The 22505-nt window shown below is 44.1% G+C and overlaps 2 protein-coding genes across 5 annotated transcripts in view; one reads left to right on the plus strand and one right to left on the minus strand.

Moving 5' to 3' along the window:
• The first annotated feature begins 748 nt into the window (after nucleotides 1–748).
• CD40LG (CD40 ligand) lies at nucleotides 749–10694 on the plus strand. Its single transcript, XM_083372216.1, has 5 exons — nucleotides 749–859; nucleotides 6110–6256; nucleotides 7849–7882; nucleotides 8611–8667; nucleotides 9051–10694. Exons 1-5 carry the CDS (start codon nucleotides 764–766, stop codon nucleotides 9419–9421), a joined length of 705 nt encoding a protein of 234 aa, XP_083228342.1. The 5' UTR covers nucleotides 749–763; the 3' UTR covers nucleotides 9422–10694.
• Nucleotides 10695–10856: 162 nt separating this feature from the next.
• Nucleotides 10857–22505, minus strand: part of ARHGEF6 (Rac/Cdc42 guanine nucleotide exchange factor 6) — a gene marked incomplete at its 5' end in the record, with an annotated part of 34811 nt that continues 23162 nt past the window's right edge. For 2 of the 4 annotated variants that reach the window (XR_014493632.1, XR_014493633.1), the window contains 7 exons: nucleotides 10857–12731; nucleotides 12812–13717; nucleotides 14710–14764; nucleotides 16034–16133; nucleotides 18461–18550; nucleotides 19759–19852; nucleotides 20915–20935. Coding sequence is in view for 1 of the 4 variants with exons in the window: in XM_083372215.1 (XP_083228341.1) it covers nucleotides 13577–13717; nucleotides 14710–14764; nucleotides 16034–16133; nucleotides 18461–18550; nucleotides 19759–19852; nucleotides 20915–20935 (501 nt within the window). Of the gene's footprint in view, nucleotides 13718–14709; nucleotides 14765–16033; nucleotides 16134–18460; nucleotides 18551–19758; nucleotides 19853–20914; nucleotides 20936–22505 lie in introns of all 4 variants that reach the window. The other 2 variants (XR_014493634.1, XM_083372215.1) reach the window with 2 other exon arrangements.

Genomic DNA, 22505 nt, shown 5'->3' on the forward strand with positions numbered 1-22505 from the left:
TGATGAACAATCTGAAGCTTCAGGGAGAGGTCACTGAGCTGAGGAGTTTGAGGAAGGCTCTTCCGAAAAAATATTAGACCCCTGGTGATGGCTATTAATCAGGAATAATAAAGGGAGTTTCTTTCTTCAGAATTACAGTCAAGGGGGGATAGCAACATTAAGATAAGAACATCATCTGCCAACTTCCCAGAGAAATCATGTTAGATTAGATAAGTTTTCCTGAATGAAATATGTCAGCACATAGCAGCTGAGGATACCAAATAAGGCCGAAAAAGATGGACCTTTGGATTTAACCCAGAGATTTTTTTTTAATGTTCTTCTTGTCCTCTGTTCAGAGAAATGATATCCAAAGAGATCCTTGTGCTGTGATTTGTTCTTCCTCCCTTTGAAGGAGGAAAGAGGAGGAGAAGGAAAGAGGACGCCCTGAAAAAGAGTTAGAGCAGAGGAAAGAATTCAGGGCAAGGGACCCCAGGAGTGTTTTTTGGACAGAGCCGTTGGAAATGGGGTTCAAATGATGATTTTGGTTCATTGTTGTTATGGAAGAGGAAGGTTAGCACACACACACAAATGCTCCACACAGAGTGGAAGATGCAGTTTGTTCCTCAGGAAGTTGTGGGCTGGCACGCGCTGTGCAGAGCAAGACCCAAATTTCATGGTAGTTGCACTAGAACTTTGGAAGGTATAGATACTGCACATGGAGGAACCGAGGGAGCCCTATTCTCCATCAAATTTGCCACCGGCTGAACAAGTGTCAAGGGTCACCATGAAGACCTTCCTGAGTGTGATCTGTGTCTTCGTTATTGCCCAACTTGTGGGGACTGTCCTCTATATTTTGCACCTTCACATCAAGTTAGACAAGGTAAGCCCGGTTTGTGTGTAGAGAAGATGTCAAGGATGGATTTTCATGGGTGGGAAGGCAACTACAGTGGACCACAGGTTGAATTCATGTGGCATCAATGTTTATTTCTGCTTGCTGATGTGGTGGTTAGCGTGTTGATTGGTGGGAACCAAATAACCCCACATCTAGCAATGGAAGGATGTTTAATGATTTTAGACCAGTCATACTCTTCCTGGTTCCACCTCAATCTCTTGAGAGTTGTGGGAACACGCTAGAAGAAAGTGTCCCGTGAATGTTGTTTTGTTTCCTGGAGGAAAGATAGGTATAAATCTAACACACGGATGGATGGATTGGTCCCTCTTGATTATTCTCATTCCATTGAATGGAAGGAAGAGAAAGTGCTTTCAAAGTAGTTTCAAAGGAGAACATTTGAGAGGAGTTCTCCTGATTGTGCTGTGAGGTTCTTAACTACAAGGAAAGTGTACCTGGGTGGACTCATCCTTTCTCCATCCATCTCCAGCCTCTCTGGCTTCCCACCCATTCATTCATTCCTCAGAGAAGATCTTGGGAGTTTGTTCCTTCCAGAGACCTCCTTCATTCAAGAAATGATGGCCAGCCAGGGAGGCTTCACAAAGATGGAAAGAGATGGAGCTGGAAATAGCTTCACCCCATCTGCAGCTCCTTGGCTTCTGCCTCCAACGGTTTGGGAGATTCTTTCTTTCTTTCTTTCTTTCTTTCTTTCTTTCTTTCTTTCTTTCTTTCTTTCTTTCTTTCTTTCTTTCTTTCTTTCTTTCTTTCCTTCTTCCTTTCCAGAGGGAGGGCAGAGAAATTGAAAAGTTATGAAAACATAGGTGATAAGAACATAGCCACATCCTCTGCTACCTTGGACAGCCAAGATAACTCCAGAATGTCTTTCAAAGACATTTTAAAAAGACCCTGAGAATTGAGCAGCAAAATAAAACCACGCAATTTGGGGCAAGTTGGACATTGAGAGAGTTTTAGGCTGATGAACTTAATTGATCATAAAGACAGCCTATTGTTACTCCAACATCCATCCTTCCCTGCCTACAGGAACCTTCTGGAAAGGATACTGGGTGTTGGTGTTCCAACATGTGCAATGTGCTCCTCTCCCATTGGGGCAACACTCCTTTTTATTTCCATCAAACTATTCATGGGCTATATAAATACATAGCTAAAGAAAGCAAATAATGGCATTCAGAGCAGAAATGTCTTTTTTGTCCTCAAGAAACCGTCAAGTTGCTTTTTCCTAAAAAGACCATCTATGAGATATTCAAACCAGCCTCCACCATTGCAGCAATACAAAATGTAGTTACCACATTGGGAAGAGTTTTGCATACGAGAGAAAGAGGAAAGTGATGCTAACTTGCAGGTCTCCGTTTAACTCCGCCATGACGAGTCCTTGATTCTTCCTTAGTTGTGTTATGATACGGGACACGCAACTAAGGTTAGGCTGAATTAACTCAATAGACCTAAAGAAAGAAAGTCTTTCTTTCTTCCCGAACAAAGCAAATTCGGGTTTTGTTTTCCCAAGTTCATCCAGTGCAATGCAACTTAAATAAACAAACAAAAACAATGGATGAACAATTGCATCGATATCATTTTTCCAACATAAGTGATAACAAAGGGAGGTTTAGCCACTTAGCAGTTTTTGATTTGCTAACTAAATCCAGACCACCCTTTGCTGCTTTTCCCCAAGAGATGGCTTTCTTTCAATCTCTGCATTTTGTGTGGTGCACATTAGGCCACGTTTCATGGAATCCTCACATTGGAAGGCACCTAGGAGGTCAGCAAGGCCAGTCCTCTGCACACTTCACATTTTAAGCATGGCATTCTGCAAAGCTGGTTGAGGGCTCCATCTGGCCCCAACTGTAGCTGTTCGGAAAAAAGAAACTGATTTGAACATGGTCTTCGGCCAACGTTTTGGCCTGGTTGGCTGGGAATAATGGGAACTGAAATCCCACATCTCTATCCCCAGGCTTAGAGTGGGTGCTAGATCTTTTGTGAGATGTTTTGGTCTTTTCACTGTGTGTTGATGTTTCTCTTTTGAAGTTATCTTCTGTTCTTTTGGTTTTTATGGTGGCATTCTGAAAGGTTTCCGAAGTTGTAACTCTTCTACGGCAATCAATCAATCAATCAATCAATCAATCAATCAATCAATCAATCAATCAGCCAGACAGCCAGACAGCCAACTAACCAACTTACCTATCTGGAGGACCTTTGCTTAGGAAGGGTTGCCTTAAATGTTGAATTTGTTTGCACAGTGTTTACAATTCCCAATTTATTAATATTTACATCTTTTGCTATGTTCTGGGTCCAAGACAGAACGAAATCCAGAACTAGTGGCAGATAGCAGTTTTTCCAAAGCACTGTCATAATAGTAACTTTTTTGTATTTGTTTTATGTTTAATCCTTAATTAAAAAAATACTGGAAAATAATGAGCCCACTTGAACACCATTGGCATCAACAAAACCAACAACTGCAAAAGACAGCTTCACCTGGCATTGACAAAATTCCCATTAGTCAATTGCAAAAGGCAACTTGATTTGTAACAGCTGGCATCCTGCAACAAGACCTTGAACACCATCAAGCAACACATGCTTATCCCAGGTTCTTGGGAAGGACTTGATAGGTGGACAAAAATACCAGATCCAATCTAAATATCTGTCTGACTCTGAGACCAATAATTAAATTTATATATCTCCCAGAGACCCTGAGCAACTTGCTAATTGTTTAAAACATTAAAAACAAGAAAATCAAACAAAGAGCTAAATATATAAGGGGTAAAGATGATTGGATGACAAATTGGGTGGGAACAAGGAAAAACAATCAAGATTCAGAGTTGGTGTCAGTCATCCTGGCTGCAACTGTTCAGGGCAACATCAATGCAAAGGATTCACTACTGGGTTGAGTCACAGTCCTTCCGGCCAACCTACTTAACAAACCTTGATCAAGGGGGTTGGGCTCTTATGCTGTCCTAATTGTTTGGGGGGTGGAACTGGGGTAGGATGAGTGTCTCTTGACTTCAGTAATTCCCCCCCCCTTGTTTCTGAGAATTGGCCCTATTTCAACACCAAGCAACTATTTCCTCCATAGCTGTTAATTGTCTACTCAGAATTGAGTTGGCGTCATCCTGTTGGTCTGGATCCAGTTTGAACCTTATTTAGACTAGAGAAGGATTGAAATGGCTGAGGCTGAGTGGGCCACGCCTTGCATTGATCATGAGCAAATCTGGATTCAACCCTGATGTTCAGCTAAGAGAACCAGGAGAGGACAATTTGATTGTGATTGTTGCTTGTTCACCAGAAGCTTGCTGTTTCTGTGTCATCTTCCTGATTTTGACCAGCACGTTAAGCTAAGACAAAAATCTAAATCTGCAATTCAGCCTTAGTTTTGACATCGTGTGGGAATCTAATATAATATGATTTCATCATGCTCTACTATGATATATCTGTGCGTGATATCCAGCCCCAAGACATTTACAGAAACCTTGCAGATTAAAACAGGCAAAAAAAATAAATCTTGTTAAGAATTTGTCCAGGGGATGAGTAAGTATCAAGATATTTCCCAGCTTGTGATTTAACATCTCTTTATGAACTTCCTTTACATTTAAAAAAATAAAGGATGGGAGTGGTGGTCCATGGGGATGAGCTACTCACATTAACAGCTCGCCTCCCTTAAAAAAATGTAGCAGGCAGATTAATCCATCAATTCAATTTGCATATCTTTGTGTGGGGCCATCATGATATATTCTGTTCTGTTTACACTCTTTTCATTTCTTCCTTTCTATTGTTGTAAGCCGCCCCACAGTAGCCCCACAGCAAGATAGATAGATAATTTAACAAACAAGCAAATAAATATAACTGAAATGGGGAGAAAAAAACCCCATCCTTGCCCCAACTTCAGATGGCGCATAGGCTTTATAGCAAAAAAAAAATGCATAAGAGTAAAGAAGTGAAAGATAGGACCATTTATTTATGTATTAAATATATACACCTCCCATCTCACAATCAAGTGTCTCGGGGCAGCTTACAACAGCATAAAAACAAGGATAAACAAACATTAAAACAAACATTAAAAACATGAACGAGACATTGGGAAATTGGATAAACTGGGAACCTGAGGACAAAGTGGGCAGGGATGGGATGTCCTTTGTTTTTTCAACAATTTTTATTTTATTCAAAGAAAAGTGAACATACAAACGCTCTTAACTTTTGGGAAGATTTGGGATAGATAAGATGCCGTGGTGAATTTTCTACGAGTTGCTTACAATAACATTTTGTTAACAGAAGGTTTTGAAACTTTAGTCCTGCCCTTTAATCCTCGACTTACGGTCAGAACTGAGCCCCAAATTTCTGCATGAAACATTCGTTAAGTGAGTTTTGCCCCACTTTACAACTTTTCTTGCTACAGTTGTTAAGTGAATCACTGTGTGATAAATTAGTGAACCGGTTGTTAACTGAATCCGGCTTCCCCCATCGACTCTGCTCGTCAGAAGGTTGCAAAGGGGGATCACGTGATCCCTAGGACGCTGCAACGGTAGTAAGTGTGAATCAGTTGCCAAACATCTGAATTTTGATCACAGGACCCCGGGCGGATGCAAAGGCCATAACTCTGAAAAACGGTCATTAGTTGCCTTTTTGCAGTACCTTTGGCTGTAACAATAAAATTGAATCAGTGCCACTGTAACTTTGAACGGTCATTAAAGAAACGGTTGTAAGTGGAGGACTACTCGCATAGAGATTATAGGTCAACGCTTTGCCACTGGATTTACAGTTTTTTTAAAAAATTGGGGGCTAATATTATAGCAATGTATTAATCTCTATTCAACCAGGGGGTGGGAGGGATAATGTGGCATGCGTGTGTTGGGTTCTTTCTTTTTTTTAATGCACCTTTTTAAAGTCTTCCATGCTTTGTCTCTTTTGTTGTTCTTAAATTTCGAGGGATGGGGTGTTCTTAATCCACTAGCCAGCTGTAGCATGTACCCTAACACCCCCCTCCCCACAAATGACTTCTACATCGGTGCCTCTTGTAAGCTACTTCTCACTAGCAGCGTTATTTACTTATTTAGCAGAAATGTTAGAAAGCGCACCACAGTTACATTCTCCACGAGCAAAAAGGAAAGTAGTTACTCTGTCTACAAGTTTGTCCCTGGTGTTTTAACGTGAAAACCAGGAGTTCCTGACTTGACTTCTTGAGCCAATTAAAACATTGCCGCCGCGATTCTAATATGTGACGGTTTCTCCTGATAGATGGGCAACGAGCTGATGTTACATGAAGATTACTTGTTCCTGAAACGAATGCAGAATTGTCGGAAACCCCAGGGGGATGATGTCTCCTTTCTAGATTGCACGAAGATTTCAGAAACCTTCCGAGAACTGATGGAATTTCCCCAAAAGGTGATAGAATTTTGCCTGTGCCTGAGTCTGACCTAAGAGCATTCTTGGATGTTTCCTAGGAAGCCGTCTTCCTTCCTTTTTTTTTTTACCTTCTGAGGGTAAAACCAATTTAAAGTGAAGCCTAGGGTAGATTAGATGACCTGGAGAAATTTCTCAATAGTTAAATGTTGTGGGATTTTTTTTTTAATTCGGCACATGAGTTTTTAATCCTTGCATCCCAGCCAAAGCGAGATGGCCAGCTCTATAAATCGTAAGACTATAGTTATATGGAAGAACATCCATATTGCTCTGTCCTTTTCGTCCTTCCCAAGTTTTAAAGGCAAAGAGATTGGACAACCAATTTGTCTGAAATGGTCTAGGGCAGGGGTCGGCAACCTCAGCTCTTTTATGACTCGTGGACTTCAACTCCCAGAATTCCTGAGCCAGCATGGCTCAGCTTGGAAACCTCTCCCTTTCCCCTCAGCATGCCTGGCTCAGGAATTCTGGGAGTTGAAGTCCACGAGTCATAAAAGAGCCGAGGTTGCCGACCCCTAGTCTAGGGTCTCCTGCTTGAGCAGGAGGTTGGACTAGAAGACCTCCAAGGTCCCTTCCAACTCTGTTATTCTATTATTATTATTATTTCCACCATTGGAAAGGTGGGACTTGGTGTTCAGTCCATCTGGAAATGTGCTGTTTAGGGAAAAGCTGGTCGTGTAGGTCTGATCTGGGGAGGAAGTGGGGAGGGGGGGAAAGGTAATGCTTATGCTGAAAGAGGTGAGTGGACAAACAAACAACAAACCACCACTTTCGGAGGCAAAGAAAGTGACAAAGAGGCTGTGCTGTCTTCGTGGAAGTAGCATTTGCATTTTCATGCCCTAATTTTACTCACACTTGAGGATTCATTCTGATACTGCAGTGAGAAATACAGGTTTTCCTGTGCCAGCAGTTTCATCATGCGAAACCCAAAGTGGCCGTCATTTAAGAATAATTGATTAAGCAACAGTAGCTGTGGCAGAGAAAACATGAAAAAGTCGTGGCCCCAGGCAGGCAGAGGATGGATTAACTCACCTCCTCTGCTGTAGGTCAAGAAATGTTTTTATTTTTAAATTTCAGATTAAGCTATAATTTTGTTTCCTATGGAACTAAGAGCATTGTTTCCCCACCCCCCTCTCTGGTATTGGAGGAGATGCCTCCAAAATGCAAAAACAGAAAAAAAGAAAAAAAGGGACTTTCACCATTTCAACCAGGACTACTTGACCCCTGCTTGTGATTCCTAAACACAGCTTCACCGAAGGAGCATATAAATGTATTAAATAATTGCATTCAACACGGCACAGTAGATGATCTGAAACAGTCCAGTCCGTTGTCTGAGCTTCTTAAAATCTTGTGCCGTGTTCCTTCCCTTTCCTTTTGATCTTCTGATGGTGAAGCCAAATTCAGTTGAGGTTTAGGGTAGATTGGATGATCTGGAGAAACTTCTCAATAGTTAAATGTTGTGGGATTTTTTTTTTAGCGCATGAGTTTTTAACGCTTGCCTCTCGGCCAGAGTAGCTTCTTTGAGATGGGCAGTTCTATAAATCATTTAAATAAAACTATTTCTTTCTCTTCTGTAGGTTCCAGAGCAAATTGGGCCAGCTATGCAAACAAGTAAGTTTCTGCAACTTTGAAAAAGTATTTCTTTCTCTCTTATTCTCCTTTCTCTTTCTCTCTCTCCCCCTCTCACATACACAGGCAATTCCAGGCACATTGCACATTTTGGCACAATGCCAAAAAGATTTTTTTTTAAAAAAAATAGGCAATAAAAAAATAATGGTAGCAGCCAAAAATTGGTTATGAATACTACTACATTATTGGCGGCATCTTGGTCCTAGAACAATGGAGAAAATTTATGGAAATGCTGGCAACTCCCTAGTTGAGGGGTAGGCAACCTTGGCTCTTTTATGACTCATGGACTTCAATTCCCAGAATTCCTGAGTCAGCATAGCTGACTCAGGAATTCTGGGAGTTGAAGTCCATGAGTCATAAAAGAGCCGAGGTTGCCTACCCCTGCCCTAGTTGCACAATCCACACTGGGAAATTAGTTCAGTTTGACAGTGCTGTGCCATATTTCTTAATTTTTCAGCCCTGTTTTTGGTGTTTCTAGAGCCTTTTCCCTTTTCAGACCATCCTACAGTCAATGAAGAGTCAACGGAGCAAGGAACCTGTTCTAGTCAATAAATTGAAAATTAAGAGACGGGTAGCACCTTTTCCGGCTCACAAATTTTATTAAAAGGGAGAAGCTTTTTCACAAACTGTGAATTAAAAGTCAGATAATATCATCTCTGGCTAACAAATCAAAAGGCAGAAGCTTTCAATACTGCTTTTTTTTATTGCAGGTAACCCAAAGCGAGGTGCAAGCATTCACTTGGCAGGTGTGAGCACCAAGAGCAAAGGTGAGAACTGGCTTTTTTTTCCTGGGAGTTTGGAATTGGAGGAAGAGTTGTTATCAAGGGAAGAGGCAGATAAGAGGGGATTGAGCCCAGGCCGAGAAAGTAACTTGGGAAGACAGCTCAGACAATACTCTCCCTAGTTCACAAATGAAAGCAGGAGAAAGCACATTCACACTGGCAAAATCCTATTACTGTAGCTGAAGAGCTTTTCAAACTTGACAACTTGACGTTGTGTGGACTTCAACTCCCAGAATTCCCAAGCCAGCATATAGCTGTAGCTTACCCAATAAAAGTAGTCCTGACTTCTAGGGCCTGGGTTTCTTAATCTGGTCTACCTTATTGAGCTGACGTGGAGTAAATGACATCTATCCTCTTTTTCCGTACAGTTCTGCACTGGAAGAGTACGATCTATGCCCCAAAGGATGAGGCATTTTCCAACTGGGATGGAAAAATCACAATTAGCAAAGAAGGGCGGTATTACATTTACGCCCAAGTCACCTTTTGCAGTAAGCCAGATCTGCGTGCCCCGTTCAATGTCTTTGTCTATCTCACCCTGCCATTGGAGGCAGACCAACTGCTCCTGAAGGGTGTGGGAACTTACAGCAGCTCAGTGGACATGTGTGGCTTGCAGTCCATCCACGTGGGCCGGGCCGTGGAGCTCCAGTCAGGCCACACAGTCTTTGTGAACGTAACGGACATCTCCCGAGTAGATTATGCCCACGGGAACACCAACTTTGGCCTTATTCAGCTCTCCTAGAAAAGGCCCTTCGTTCTGTGGCCCAAAATCACTTCTCCTGCCCTCCAACCGTATTTATGAACTCTTTGGTTCTATTTCTTTTATAGATGTATTTTATTTAATTTATTAAGGAGAATTATTCCAATCTGAAGGTTATCAAATATAGGCAGCCCTTAGATGAGAGGAGAGCAGTGGTTCCATCTTGGAAGGCTGAGCGTGCCGCCAGTTTTAAGACTGGATCTTGTGTGATTTTCAGGACTTTTGCTGATGGAGAAAGCTGTGTGAATCTCAATCCCAAGCATGCTTTGCTAGTAGAACTCACTGAAGGACTGTTATCTCAATGGAGAAGCATCTGCTTCATCCTGCAGTCCCACACCAGGTCACAGTTACCTCAAAAGAGGACTACGAAAGACCCTTAGGAAGAACTGCTTGCTCCTGGGGGTCAGCCAATGTTCCCCAATTTGATGTTTTTCAGGTGTGCTGAGATTCCAACTGCAAACATTTTAGTCAACCTGGCCAGCTTTGCAGAACATATAAATCTTCTCATTGTTATATAATATTTTACAAAAGGCTAACATAATAACAGAGCTGGAAGGGGCCTTGGAGGTCTTCTAATCCAACCCCTTGCTCAGGTAAGAGACCCTATACATTCCAGACAAATGGCTGTCCTGTCTCTTCTTAAAAAATTCCAATAATGGAGCCCCCACAACTTCTGGAGGCAAGTCATTCCACTGAACAATTGTCCTCACTTTCAGGAAAAATCTAGGTTGCTTCTCTCCTTGGTTAGTTTCCATCCGTTGCTTCTTGTCCTGCCTTTAGGCGCTTTGGAGAATAGCTTGACTCCCTCTTCTTTGTGGCAGCCCCTGAGATACTGGAACACTGCTATCATGTCCCCCCTTGTCCTTCTCTTCATTAAACTTCACATACTCAGTTCCTACAACTATTCTTCATATGTTGGACTCAAAGGGGAAAAAAAACCTAGGTTCCCTAAGGTGAAGTTCTTGCTGAAATAGCCATGGGATGATGAAATCTTAGGTCAGAGGGTTCCCAAATGGAACTTTTACATCTCAAAGTGATGTTGTGTAGGATCAAAGATGATTGCTCCTTAGCCTTACCTGTTAAGCAAGCCACTATGGTTTAGGCAACCAGCTATAATTAATTATAAATAAGGTGGTCTAGCAGAGGTGATGGAAATGAACCATGTGCACAATGAAAAGACAACACAATTCCATCTTATCCTGTTCTTAAACAGCCTGCCAAGTTGGTTGAAATAAAACATTTTCTTTTGCTGATATTATCTGTTTAAACTTCTAGTGGTTTTTTTTTAAGCGGAGCCTTTTACAATGATCTCCTTTCATTTTTAACCAAAACTATAATCAAGCCTCAGAGGAAAAATAACCTGATGGGCTTGCTATCGTGAAAGATCACACGTACACTTGTAAAGGCACAGCCTCTTTTCTTTTAAAAATCCTCTTTTATTTCCTTGGAAGCCAAAATTTAAAAATTGCTCAAAATAAAAATATTTTAGAAAAAGGGGGTTTGATTGCATCAGTTGTTGTGGCCGGAAATAAAAACGTAACAAGAGAGAAACTGGAAAGCAAAGAAGGGAACAAATAAGATAAAATCTTAACAGAAACCTATTTACATAGAACTGTAAATATATATGTATTTATATATATATATATATATGTATATTATCCAATCAGGTTCAAATGGCTTCTATTCCTTTAGTACAGTTGTATATTCTTAACAGCACAATCCTATACATTTTTACTGAAAAGATATCTCAGTGGACTTCTCTGAAAAACTTGCAGCCTTAATTTTCCTTAGAACAACAACACACACAAAACATGTTAACACCTGGTGCATATAGTGAAAACAAAGGTTGAATTCAGAGAATAGGCCAGCATTTCCTAAATTTTGGAGGCCTGGACACAGTAATCTCCTTGGCTGGAGGAAACATGACCAAGCAGAGATGGAATTTATGCTCTCTAAGGAAGTCCAAAGGTTGTTATCGTTTTCTGAAAAAAAAAATCAGCAGTTCTGGGGAAATCAAGATTTTTTTTCCCCTGCTGGGAAAGATCCATCTTAGGGATGTCTCCTATGTTGTACCCAGAGATCTGATGGTTTCCTTGACTGCCAAGAACAGATCAGCGAAACTTTCTTCCTCCTGACCATTTTGGAGCTGCTCTTTCCTGGGGACCACCTCAAAGTTGAAGAGAGGTGGATTTGTGGATATTTCTTTCAACCCACCTCCTGACATGCTCCAGTCACAGTTTCGGAATTGCTTAGGACACATATGGATCTAGGTTTTTGGAAGCACCCGGCTGGTAATAGTAAGGAAGCACAGAAATAAGTGAAGACACCAAGGATCCTGCAGGAGGCCCCAGACAACCTTCTCAGCGTTCAGTTCAAACAGATGTTCTTCCTCCCCACCACTGAATTTAGGAGGTTTTGGGGAGAGGGGCCTCCAGCTATGTTCTCGGAAGCTGGCAATGCTCAGTGCTGTGTGGCTAATGTTTGCCACGCCATCAAGATGGCCTTCAACCCCATCGCTCTTACAAATGGTGTAGAAAACGGGTGTGTGTGTGTCTGGGTGTCCAACTTCGGCAACTTTAAGACCTGTGGACTTCAACTCCCAGAATGCCCCATTCAGCACAGTTGGGAGTTGAGGTTCCACAGATCTTACAAGTTACCAAGGTTGGACATCCCTGGTCTGGATGGTTTGAACCCTTTCAAGAAGTTCCTTTATAAGATGACAATTGAACTGGAAAACCTATCTTTTTTTTAAAAAAAAAGGCCTACAAGAGGGGCAAGGCCTGAAAGGGATCCTGCCTTTCGCATTCGTCCAGGGCGCTTCATTTTAGCGGCAAAGCTAGCAGGGCTAGCTACTACAGTCTTTTGTTTTTTCCAGTACAGATAGTCCTCAACTTACGACCATCAGCCTCAAACTTCTGTTGTTAAGCGAGACATTTGTTAAGTGAATTTTGCCCCAGTTGGTAAGTGAACCGCTGCCGTTGTTAAGTTAGTGACGTGGTTGTTAAGTGAATCTGGCTGATCCATTGACTTTGTTTGTCGGAAGGTCGCAAAAGGGATCGCGTGAGCTTCAGGACGCTGCGACCGTCGTAAATGTGAGTCAGCTGCCAAGCGTTTGAATTTTGACCACGTGACCCTGGAGGTACAGCAATAGTCATAAGTGTGAAAAATGGTCGTAGGTCACTTTCTCTCTAACTTTGAGCGGTCACTAACTGAACTGTTGTAAGTCGAGGATGCCCTATAATCAGGCTACCTTGGCTAAACATAAAACCAGAATAACAGCGCCGGAAGGGACCTTGGTGGGTGATCTAGTCCAAACCCCTGCTCAAGCAGGAGACCCTTACAGAATCACAGAATGCCAGAGCCTGAAGGGACCTTGGGGGTCATCTAGTCCAACCTCCTGTTCAAATAGGAGACCCTCTCCCAAGGGGAAGAGGCGACCGTACATGGCTGCTGTCTCTTTGTTTGAAGAGAGCGTTGAGGGATCCAAGCTACTTTGCAAGGAGCCAAAAGTTGTGACTCCAGAGGACTCAAATCCCTCCAATCTGAGATCCTTTGCATAATATCCTCTACGGAAAGGCCACACACAGGGAATTCTCAAGGAGAGGGCGGCAATTCTCGCTCTCGCTTTCCTGATTTCCTGAAAAAAAGAAGTGCAAATCATCCTTTGGTTGCCATTCAAGAAACCAAGTTTGCTTTCCCCTCCCACTCAATAAATTAAGAAACAGGCTTTAAAAGCAAAAAGAGAACGGAAGGAGCCACAGGCGTCTTGTTTTTTTTTCCTCCTGCATTTCCTCTAAACGTCTCGCACTCAGCAACCTTCACTCTGAGTGGTGACCCATCCCTCGCCAGGAGCGTATTCTTTAGGACGAGACAGAGTGCAATCTCAGAAGTCCTGGACAAGTTTTTGTGACTTTTGGGACAACCGTTTTGGAGCAAATCTTCACCGGCCAATGAACAGCATGCAAAATGGCCTTTTTGGACCAGGGAAAAAACAGCTGGAGCTGTGGCTTTTTTTCTTCTTTTTTCTTTTCTGCAACAAGAAGCGAAGGGAAGAAGCGAAACACGCCTGATCCCCATCGGAAGAGCGAGGGAGCAAGAGAGACGCGGCCGCAAACTTTCCCGAGTGGGGCTGAGGGATCAGGCCAGCATTGAGGAACGGCGGCCCGTTTCTTCCCGGACACTTTCGTCGGTTTGTTTCAATAACCTCCGGACCAATTTTTCTAAATCTTTCCTGGATTTCAGTTCTTCTTCCAGACATTGCTTCATTCGTTTATTCTCCTGTAGCAGGGGAGAGAAAAAGTGGAGCCGTCTTCACGGGTTATTAAAACGCTCTCCGATTTTCCTTCCATAAATTGTATTGGTGGCGAAGGGAGTCCTCCACTTAGGACTGCAATTGAAGTCCCCCCCTCCGCCCCCCACATTTCCATTGCTAAGCGAGGAAAGTGGTTAGGTTACGATCTTTTCGCTACAGTTAAGCAAAGCACTGCGGCCGTTAAGGAAATCATGCGGCCGTTAAGTGAACCTGGCTCCCCCCCCATTGACTTTGCTCGTCCGAAGCCAGCTGGGAACACGTTACGCCTTTATTTATTTTATTTATGAGTAAAAAGGTTTTGGCCACCCATCTTACCATAGGGTAACTATGGTGATCGCAGGGCCCTGGGACGGTGCAATTGCAAGGAATACGTGCCAGTTGCCAAGCACCCCAAATTGGATCACATGACCCTGGGGATGCTGCCAATGGTCGTAAGTGTGAAAAAACGGTTGTATGTTTACTAAATGAACTGTTGTAAGGCGAGGACTAGCTATATTTAGTAGGAATAGAGGCCATCTGATGGTGGAAAGTTATGGGAACCAGCTTTCCAGCTGCTGGACTTAGACAAGACACACACACACACACACCACACACATAGACATACACTTCCTGGAACAGGAAAAGTCCCCAGAAATCAGTCCCCAGGACCCTCCGGATAGCTGCACTTCCTCACATTTTAAACTTCTCAACACCTCCACAAGGGGAGACCAAGCCAAGAAGTGGCCAAATTCAGCCCAATCCAAGCCAGTCACAGGGCTGTTTCCACTGAACAACCATACCTGACGGCACAGTTTCCACCCGGTCACTGCTGCCATGAGGACTAGAAACCTAATCAATTTTTTTAAAAAACAAACCCAACCCACTAGGAAGTCAGTAGACTTGATTATGGAGCCCCCCCCTTCCCCAACTCCAACCGTTTAGAAAGGCTGCTCAGCCTGGTGCAGTTATTTTGGATGACCTGCTTCAGTTCTTTGACTTCGTCTTTCAGCGCATAGACGGTATCCACAAGGCTCCTAGGAAACAGCAGGAAAAGGCAAATAATAATAAAATAAAACAAAATAAAATAAAGAAAATAAAATTAAAATAAAATAAAATAAAGTAATAAAATAAAATCCATCAGCATGAAAGATTTCCCTTCCCCTTTTTCACGATGAGCACTTCGCCCTGCGGCCATCGAGTCTTTTGATGTTTGAAAAGGATTTTCATTTTAGGTTTGTGCTTCACGGTTCTCAGCTTTCCTGTTAAACCACAGGGAGTCCTCAACTCATGAGCACAGCTGAGCCCAAAGTTTCCGTCACTAACTGAGACATTTGTTAAATGAGCTTTGCCCCATTTTACGACCTTTCTTGTTACTGTTGTTAAGTGAACCACTGCAGTTCTCCAGTTAAGTGAACCCGGCATCCCCCCTTGACTTTGCTTGTCAGAAGGCCGCAAAAGGGGATCACGTGACCCCCGGGACACACTGCGACCGTCGTAAAGTGAGTCAGTTGCCCAGCCTCTGAATCCTGTGACCATGGGGAGGCTACAATGGTCTTTAAGTGTGAAAAACGGTCCTAAGTCCCTTTTTTCAGTGGAGTCGCAACTTTGAACGGTCACTAAATGAGCTGTCGTAAGTCAGGGACTAACTACTTAAGCACTTAAGGACACTGGCTTTGGGGCAAAAGAGAAATGCTGCAATAAATGCAAAAGAAAAAAAGAAAAACAAATGGTTTGAACGGCCAATGAATAAAAAGTTGATGGAGGTGAGTCCCATTTTCCTGACCTACAACATGTTGATGGTCACAAACTCCCTTCCTTTGAGAGGCGGTGGCCACGAAGGACACCCCCTGCCTCTCAAAGAAGGGCTCTAAACCTCACCTCTGCTGATCTGGCTTCTGATTTGGGGAGCACCATTGGCAAAACTGGGGTGCACAATTTTCTACCCACAGGGCCAGGTCAACATGCACCCTTCCCCCAAGAAAGAGAGCAAAACTGGAGGTGAAGGGTGGAGGACAACCCTACAAAGGTGACGCCATCTTGCCTACATGGGACCCCATTGTGTCTCTGCCCCCCCTTCACGACAGATGTTGAGATGGGTCACCTCTGCCCTAGAAGACTCCCTAAGAATCACAACGTTGCCGTCCAACGGTTTGGTCCCCAGCAGAAGACCCAACAGGAGGAAGGGGAGCCCTCCATGGGATCGCGAGGCCGCACGGAGACGGGAGGAGAACTTCCCCCACGAGGTTTGGCTGCGGCTTTTTCAAAGTAGGTTTGGACACCCACCGGCCCCTGCCGGCACTCACTTCTCCTCTGCCACGCTCTGCCCGTTGCTCCGCACTTCCTCAGTGATTAGTTTCTCCTCTTCTGGAAGTAGAACCTGGGGGACCGAATCTTTGCGGGACCCTGAGGATGAGAGTGGACAATTCAGGGAACGGCGGCTTCTTTTGGTGAACCGAGAACCGAGACGTCGGTCCAGCTCAATCTGGGAGGCAATTTTGCCCCCGGGAGGCTGATGCCAGCTTGGGCTAGTGGTGAAGGCACAGGACAGAGATTGGGAGACGGTGAGTTCTAGTCTCACCTTAGGCATGAAAGCTGGCTGGGTGGGCCAATCACCAGGAGACGGAGAGTTCTAGTCCTGCCTTAGGCAGAAAAGATGGCTGGGTGATTTGGGGCCAATCACCAGGAGACGGTGAGTTCTCTTCCTGCCTTAGCCACAAAAGCCAGTTGGGTGACTTTGGGAATTGTAGTTCCACCTTTGGCATCATAGAGGGCCAATCACCGGGAGAGATGAGTTCCAATCCTGCCTTAGCATGAAAGCCAGCCGGATGACTTTGGGAGTTCTAGTCCCACCTTTGGCACAAAAGACTGTTGAGTGACTTTGGGCCAATCCCCAGGAGACGGTGAGTTCTAGTCCCGCCTTAGCCATGAAAGTCAGCTGGGTGACTTTGGCCTAGTCTCTCCCCCTCAGCCCAACCCACCTCAGAAGGTTGTTGTTATGGAGTAAATAGGAGGAAGAACGTTTGTGGGATATGTTCCCCCGCCTTGAGTTATTGTAAAAATATTAACGGGGAGAGATATAAATAAGCATAATAATAATAGAATAAAATTTCACAGATAACCTGCAACGCCCCCAGGCTGAGCTAAGCCCGAGTCAACGCAGGAGAGCTTAAAACAAACAGCAGCCCCCCCTGCCACCTCCTGCCCCCCCCCCGAAGCACTGATTTATCGCTGCCACCCCAGTCCTGCTGATAAGGGAGTTGTGTTTCCACTCGTGGCTTCGGAAGAAGCGAAAAAAAATTAAAATGAAATGAAAAAGCGCCAGGCAGCTGGGTTTTTTTTTCTGAGGTGCGCAGCAGATCGAACGATAAAAGCACCCCGAGTGACGGGTGTCTTGGGAGATTAGCATCTCAGTGGGTTGGGAGGGCAGAAGGAACCGGGGTCAAAAGCGTCGCCTTGCAATTTGATCTTGACTTCCTTTCCCTTCATCTCTGTTTCAAAAGTCAGCTTTACTTCAAAGGCCGGGGGGGGGGGATTGACTCATCCGCGCCAGACGGATTGTTCTGTTCCTTTTCGAGAGGAGAAAGCAAGTTGCCGCCACAGAGGCAGTCCTCGACTTACGACCGCAATCGGGCCCGAGATTTATGTTGCTAAGTGAGGCCTTGGTTAAAGGAGTTTTGCCCCAGGTGACGAATTTTCTCGCCACATTCACTAAGTGAACCACTGCGGTTATTAGTGACACGGTCGTTAAGAGAATCTGGCTTCCCCCTTGAGTTTGGTTGTCAGAAGGTCGCAAAAGGGGATCCTGTGACACCACCCCCCTGGGACGCTGCAACGGTCATAAATGTGAGTCAGTTGCCAAGCGTCTGGATTTTGATCACATGACCGTGGAGATGCTGAAACAGTCGCAAGGGTGAAAAACGGTCCTAAGTCACTTTTTACAGTGACCGTTAAAACGGTTGCTAAGCGAACCGTTGTAAGTTGAGGACTACCTGATGATCATATGGAAGGTGGCTTTACATTCAACCTAGGAAAAAGGCCTTTCTTTTCCTGGGATATTAATTTTGGTCGGGAAAAAATAATTAACATTTGACCAAAGACACAGCGAGGAGAAATGTGGTGCCACAAGTGGTGAGAAGGCAGCATTGCAGGCTGACTCTGCCAGGAGTTTGATCCTGACCAGCTCAAGGCTGACCCAGCCTTCCATCCTTGCGAGGTCGGTAAAATGAGGACCCAGATTGTTGGGGGCAAGAGGCTGACTCTATAAACCACTTAGAGCATTGTGAAGCAGTATATAAGTCTAAGTGCTGTTTCTATTGCTAAATGTCCAATAGAATGAGGGGTAATTGATGAAACATCTGCAAGAAGACAAGTTCAGAGAGTACCAAGGACCCCTCATTTCAACCCCGAGTTACAAATATCTTCCTTTATTGGTGAGAGAGAATGAACAGAGGTGAAATGAGTTTTTCTGCTTCTGCCTCTCTTGGCCCGAGAGAAAGGTTGGAAGAGTCTCAATCCGTGTTTCTCCACCTTAGCAACTTTAAGATGGGTGGACTTCAATTCCCAGAATTCCCCAGCCAGCACAGCTCTAAAAAAGTGGTGAAAGAAATCACAGCTTCCTCTGATTTCAGACACCAGGGAGGGGTGCTATGCTTGACCTGGCCTCAGGCATCAGCCGTATCTCGAACCCCTGTGAGCATGTGAGCAACCTGGTTTGGCTTCAATCCACTGACCTGAAGTGATGTTCTGCTGCAAACTGGCCCCTGCACAATACGCCTCAATCACCTTCAGGATCTGAGCATCCTCCTCTAAGGCTGCTGTGCCTGAAAAGCACATGAATGTAAGGACAGACTCTGGATTTACTCCAGAGCAGGGGTCTCCAAACTGGGCAACTGTAAGATTTGTGGACTTCAACTCCCAGAATCCCTCAGCCAGCATGGAGTTGAACTACACAAGTCTTGAAGTTGCCCAGAATTGAAGATCCCTGCTCTACATCCTCAATTTTGCTAGAAGAAGAACTACCTCCTTTGTCTTGTGTCCAGTGAGGCACCCTTATTAGCCTGTATTTGAGCCTTGAGTCCTTCAAGCTGAACAGATTTATGTGTCAGGCAATCGGCCACTAATTAATTATTGACTAGGGAGTGGTCATTGTCTATTGATAATCTTCACTGGGTCTCATTGTTATCTAGTGTCCTCTGTCCTTTCCCCAGAATAGATCTGGGGTCTCCTTCACATTCCTTTTGCAAGAGTGTAGGCAAGACCTTTGATGAAGGTCCACAATAGCTTCTAAGATAGTAAACTGATGAGTCACAAAGTCACATTTTCACTCCTGGCTTTCTTTATTTCCTTATCGTTTTAAGGCTATCCTTTGTGTGTCCTTCTGATGACTTTTGTTAGAGTCATTAAAGGCCATCAACAGCATTCCTGCTTGATGCAGGATCCTGAACAAAAGTATCCTTCACAGATGGTGGTCCAGCTGCTGACTGAATGAATCCCGTGGAAGAGAATCCATAACCTCTTTGGGTTCTCTTGGTCCTGCTGTCTGGTTGCTTAAATAGTTTGGATGCAAGACTCAGATTTGCACTTGTAACTTCTGTGTCTTGGCCGCAGGACCCTTGAAGGGGCTGTTGTATCTCCCTGAAGTCAACTTCTCTTCAGCTAACAAGGTCCCTCAACATCTGCTTGTAGAGCACCTGCTGGTCTTTCTCCTTGCCCTTGTATGGACCTCCCCCATTGCAATTGGTATAACCTTAAACTGGATCCAGTACTTGAGCTGGGGCTGGACTAATAGAAGATAGACTGGAAATATTAATTCTCCTGGTTTTGTAATTAAATTAAACTCCTCAGGGATTCTTTTCCTGGGAGACAAGCTTGTTTCTCCTCCTTTAGCAGAGACGCACAACTTCATAAAATACTATAGAAGGAGACGGTCGTTTTTAACCACGGATGTCATGGATAAACATCAGTGTGTTCTACCTTACAGCCTCATTAAGAAAATCAATTACAGAAAGGAACCACAAAGCCAACCTACTTTTTCTAATGACAAACTCCTCGTCCGATGGCTTTCTCTCTGTTTTCCTTTTGGGCAGGAACTTTTTCATCGTCTTTGGACTCTTGCTGGCATCCTGTAGAGACAGAACCATCGATTAGGATTATGAAGGAATCTCCACTCAGGATACGTCTAAGCTTCAGTTGATTAACCAAGAACTGAACTCAAATATTTGTTGAGTTTGCAGAGTAAGTATCCAAAGGCTGAGCAATTGTACTGATAGGTGACATGTTTGGGCACATGACACAAGGCAAATTGGGCCGATCTGGTAGCCATGAATTGCGTTAGCCCACAACTCTCAACATCCTTCTTCTGAGCCATCGGCCCAGCTGCCAACAAGAGGGACGCTGCATCTTTTTCAGGTAAATGGTGTGCCTTGAACTCTAGCATGGAAGGTCTAGCAAGTAAACATTTGTGAAAGGATTTAGAGCTGAACTTATCAGCCAGCCATTGAGGAGGGATTTAGATGAGAGCTTGCTGTATGCAACCCTGAGATAGAAAGGCATGTGAGAAAGAAACTCAAAGTAATCCTGCCTTGATGTTGTGTAGTATAAAACAGGACAGAGAGAAATTGGGACAGACTGAAAAGATCAGGTCAAGAAAGAGACCCTGTAGGAATTCTAGGAACACTCTTTATTACAGTAAGGTGGCATTTCAGCAATCTTCAAAGCTCCACCTTAGGGTATAAAAATAATATAAAATCAAGGGGGCTTATTTTGAGTTCTTTTCTCAAACTTCCTTCCACTTCTGAACTTCAACATCTCTTGTACAAGTCTCTCCTTGTGCCAAATTCTGCCCCTCTGATAGCTCACTCCCACCTTCTCCAAGTCCCCTCTAAATTCCTTTACAGAATGCCACCCATGCCACGGTGGATGGTTTCAGGAGTGGTGCCGTGCAATTGGTTGCCCAGATAATAAACCCTGAGTCAGAGACTGCTAAAGCATTTCTCTGTTGCACAACTGAGTAAAAACGTTCATCCAGCCAGATTGTGCAAACAAGCAGCACTGAGATGAGTTTTGGGAAAATATGACTTCAAACCAAGGGCAGAATCTTGTCGCTGGGGGAAAACCCTGCTTGTTCATTAAAACACATCGATGTCTTGCAAGGGAACACGATGCAGAGAGGTCGCTGGCCTTACCTTTAAGATGTAGGACATCCGCTGGGAAGGACGTGAAAGAAAGAACGAAAAGGTGAGCATAAAAACAAACAAATAAATACATAAATAAACCTTTATTGTCAAAGTACAACATGTGTACATTGAGATTAGCTGAGCCTCCCCCTGTGCTCCCTCCCCCCAACACACAGTGACAACAGACCCTCCATCCCACCACACCATGTGAACCCACTACACCACACACCGGCCTCCCAAGTCAATTCTGCATCAGTTCACAGAGATTACGTCCCATTCAAAAGCCTAACAGCCCACGGATAAAAGCTGTTTTTCAGCCTGTTGGTACGGCTGGCTCTACTCCTGTATCTCCCACCCGACGGCAGGAGAGTAAAGAGATGAACAGGGCCATCCAAGGTGCATTTTCAAACTATGACATTCCTGATAAAGTAAACCACAGGGTGTTTAGGCTTCCTCCTCCTTTTGTTTTTACAGGTAGCCTCCCGCTGATAACCACAACTGAGCCCAAAACATATGTTGTTAAGCGAGACGGTTGTTAAGTGAATTTTGCCCCGTTTTTATGACCTTTCTTGCTGCAGCTGTTAAGTGAATCGCTGCAGCTGTTAAATTAGTAACATGGTTGTTAAGTGAATCTGGCTTCCCCCTTGGCTTTGCTTGTCAGACTGTCGCCAAAAGGGATCACATGACCCCGGGACACTGTGACCGTCATAATTATGAGTCAGTGGCTAAGTGTCTGAATTTTGACCATGTGACCCATGGAGAGGCTGAAATGGCCATGTCACTTTTTCCAGTGGCGTTGCAAGTTAGGCTAGCTTTGAACGGTCACTAACTGAACTTTTTTTAAGTTGAGAACTACCTGTATTGTTCTGTGTGAGGCAGTGGGTTGGGGGTCTCCGATTCAAAGACCCCATCCTTCCAGCTTCCTCAACATAACAGGAGAAGAGGCCGTACCTTTTCTCGAAAGGTTAGGTAACTAATCCAAGTTTTGTCACGTTAATGATCAGAATCTGCCTTACCCACATGGATTTTTGTGGGGAGCAGTGGGCCGGGACCCCTCAAAATCAGATTTGTAACTGCACTTTCAGGATCCTTCTGGGAAGTTCTCATCTCTTACAACCACCCTGCCTAACCTAACACTTAAGTGGCTTTCGGAGGCTGATCTCTGTGAGTTCCAAGTCTTCATACTGACTTCCTTCAGATCAGATCTTGAGAAGATCATCTCCAGAAATCCATGGAGTACCAGAACTAAAATAGTGGAGTGGAGTGTGAGAGTTGTCAGTGGGGTGGTGGAATAAAGGTATTTCCCCCTCCCGTGATAAGCGGTAGGTGAAGGAAGATGCCAAACCTGTGATACAAGAGAAGTAAATCTCATCTAGGTTTGATTTGTGCAGAAAATGAGTCACAAAACCAAAAAAATGGGTGAGGGGAGGTGATTTTGTCTAAAATTACGGAGTTCTGGGTGTGTGATACAAGTTTCCTCACTGATGCAAATAACTTCTCACCCCCGTTTCCTGTGGGCCCAAATTTGCATAGTGTTGTGTTTTGACAATGCATGGATTTATGACAATTGAATGGAAGAGAAGAATGTGCTGGCTCCGTA

The sequence above is a fragment of the Vipera ursinii genome (genome assembly GCF_947247035.1).
Source record: "Vipera ursinii genome assembly, chromosome: 12".
Classification (NCBI taxonomy): Eukaryota; Metazoa; Chordata; class Lepidosauria; order Squamata; family Viperidae; genus Vipera; species Vipera ursinii.

Excerpts from the sequence above, each read along its gene's own strand:
- CD40LG (XM_083372216.1), top strand. The coding sequence starts at position 764 with ATGAAGACCTTCCTGAGTGTGATCTGTGTCTTCGTTATTGCCCAACTT. Across the intron at positions 860-6,109 it reads TTCACATCAAGTTAGACAAG|ATGGGCAACGAGCTGATGTT; the intron begins GTAAGCCCGGTT and ends TTCTCCTGATAG. Across the intron at positions 6,257-7,848 it reads TGATGGAATTTCCCCAAAAG|GTTCCAGAGCAAATTGGGCC; the intron begins GTGATAGAATTT and ends TCTCTTCTGTAG.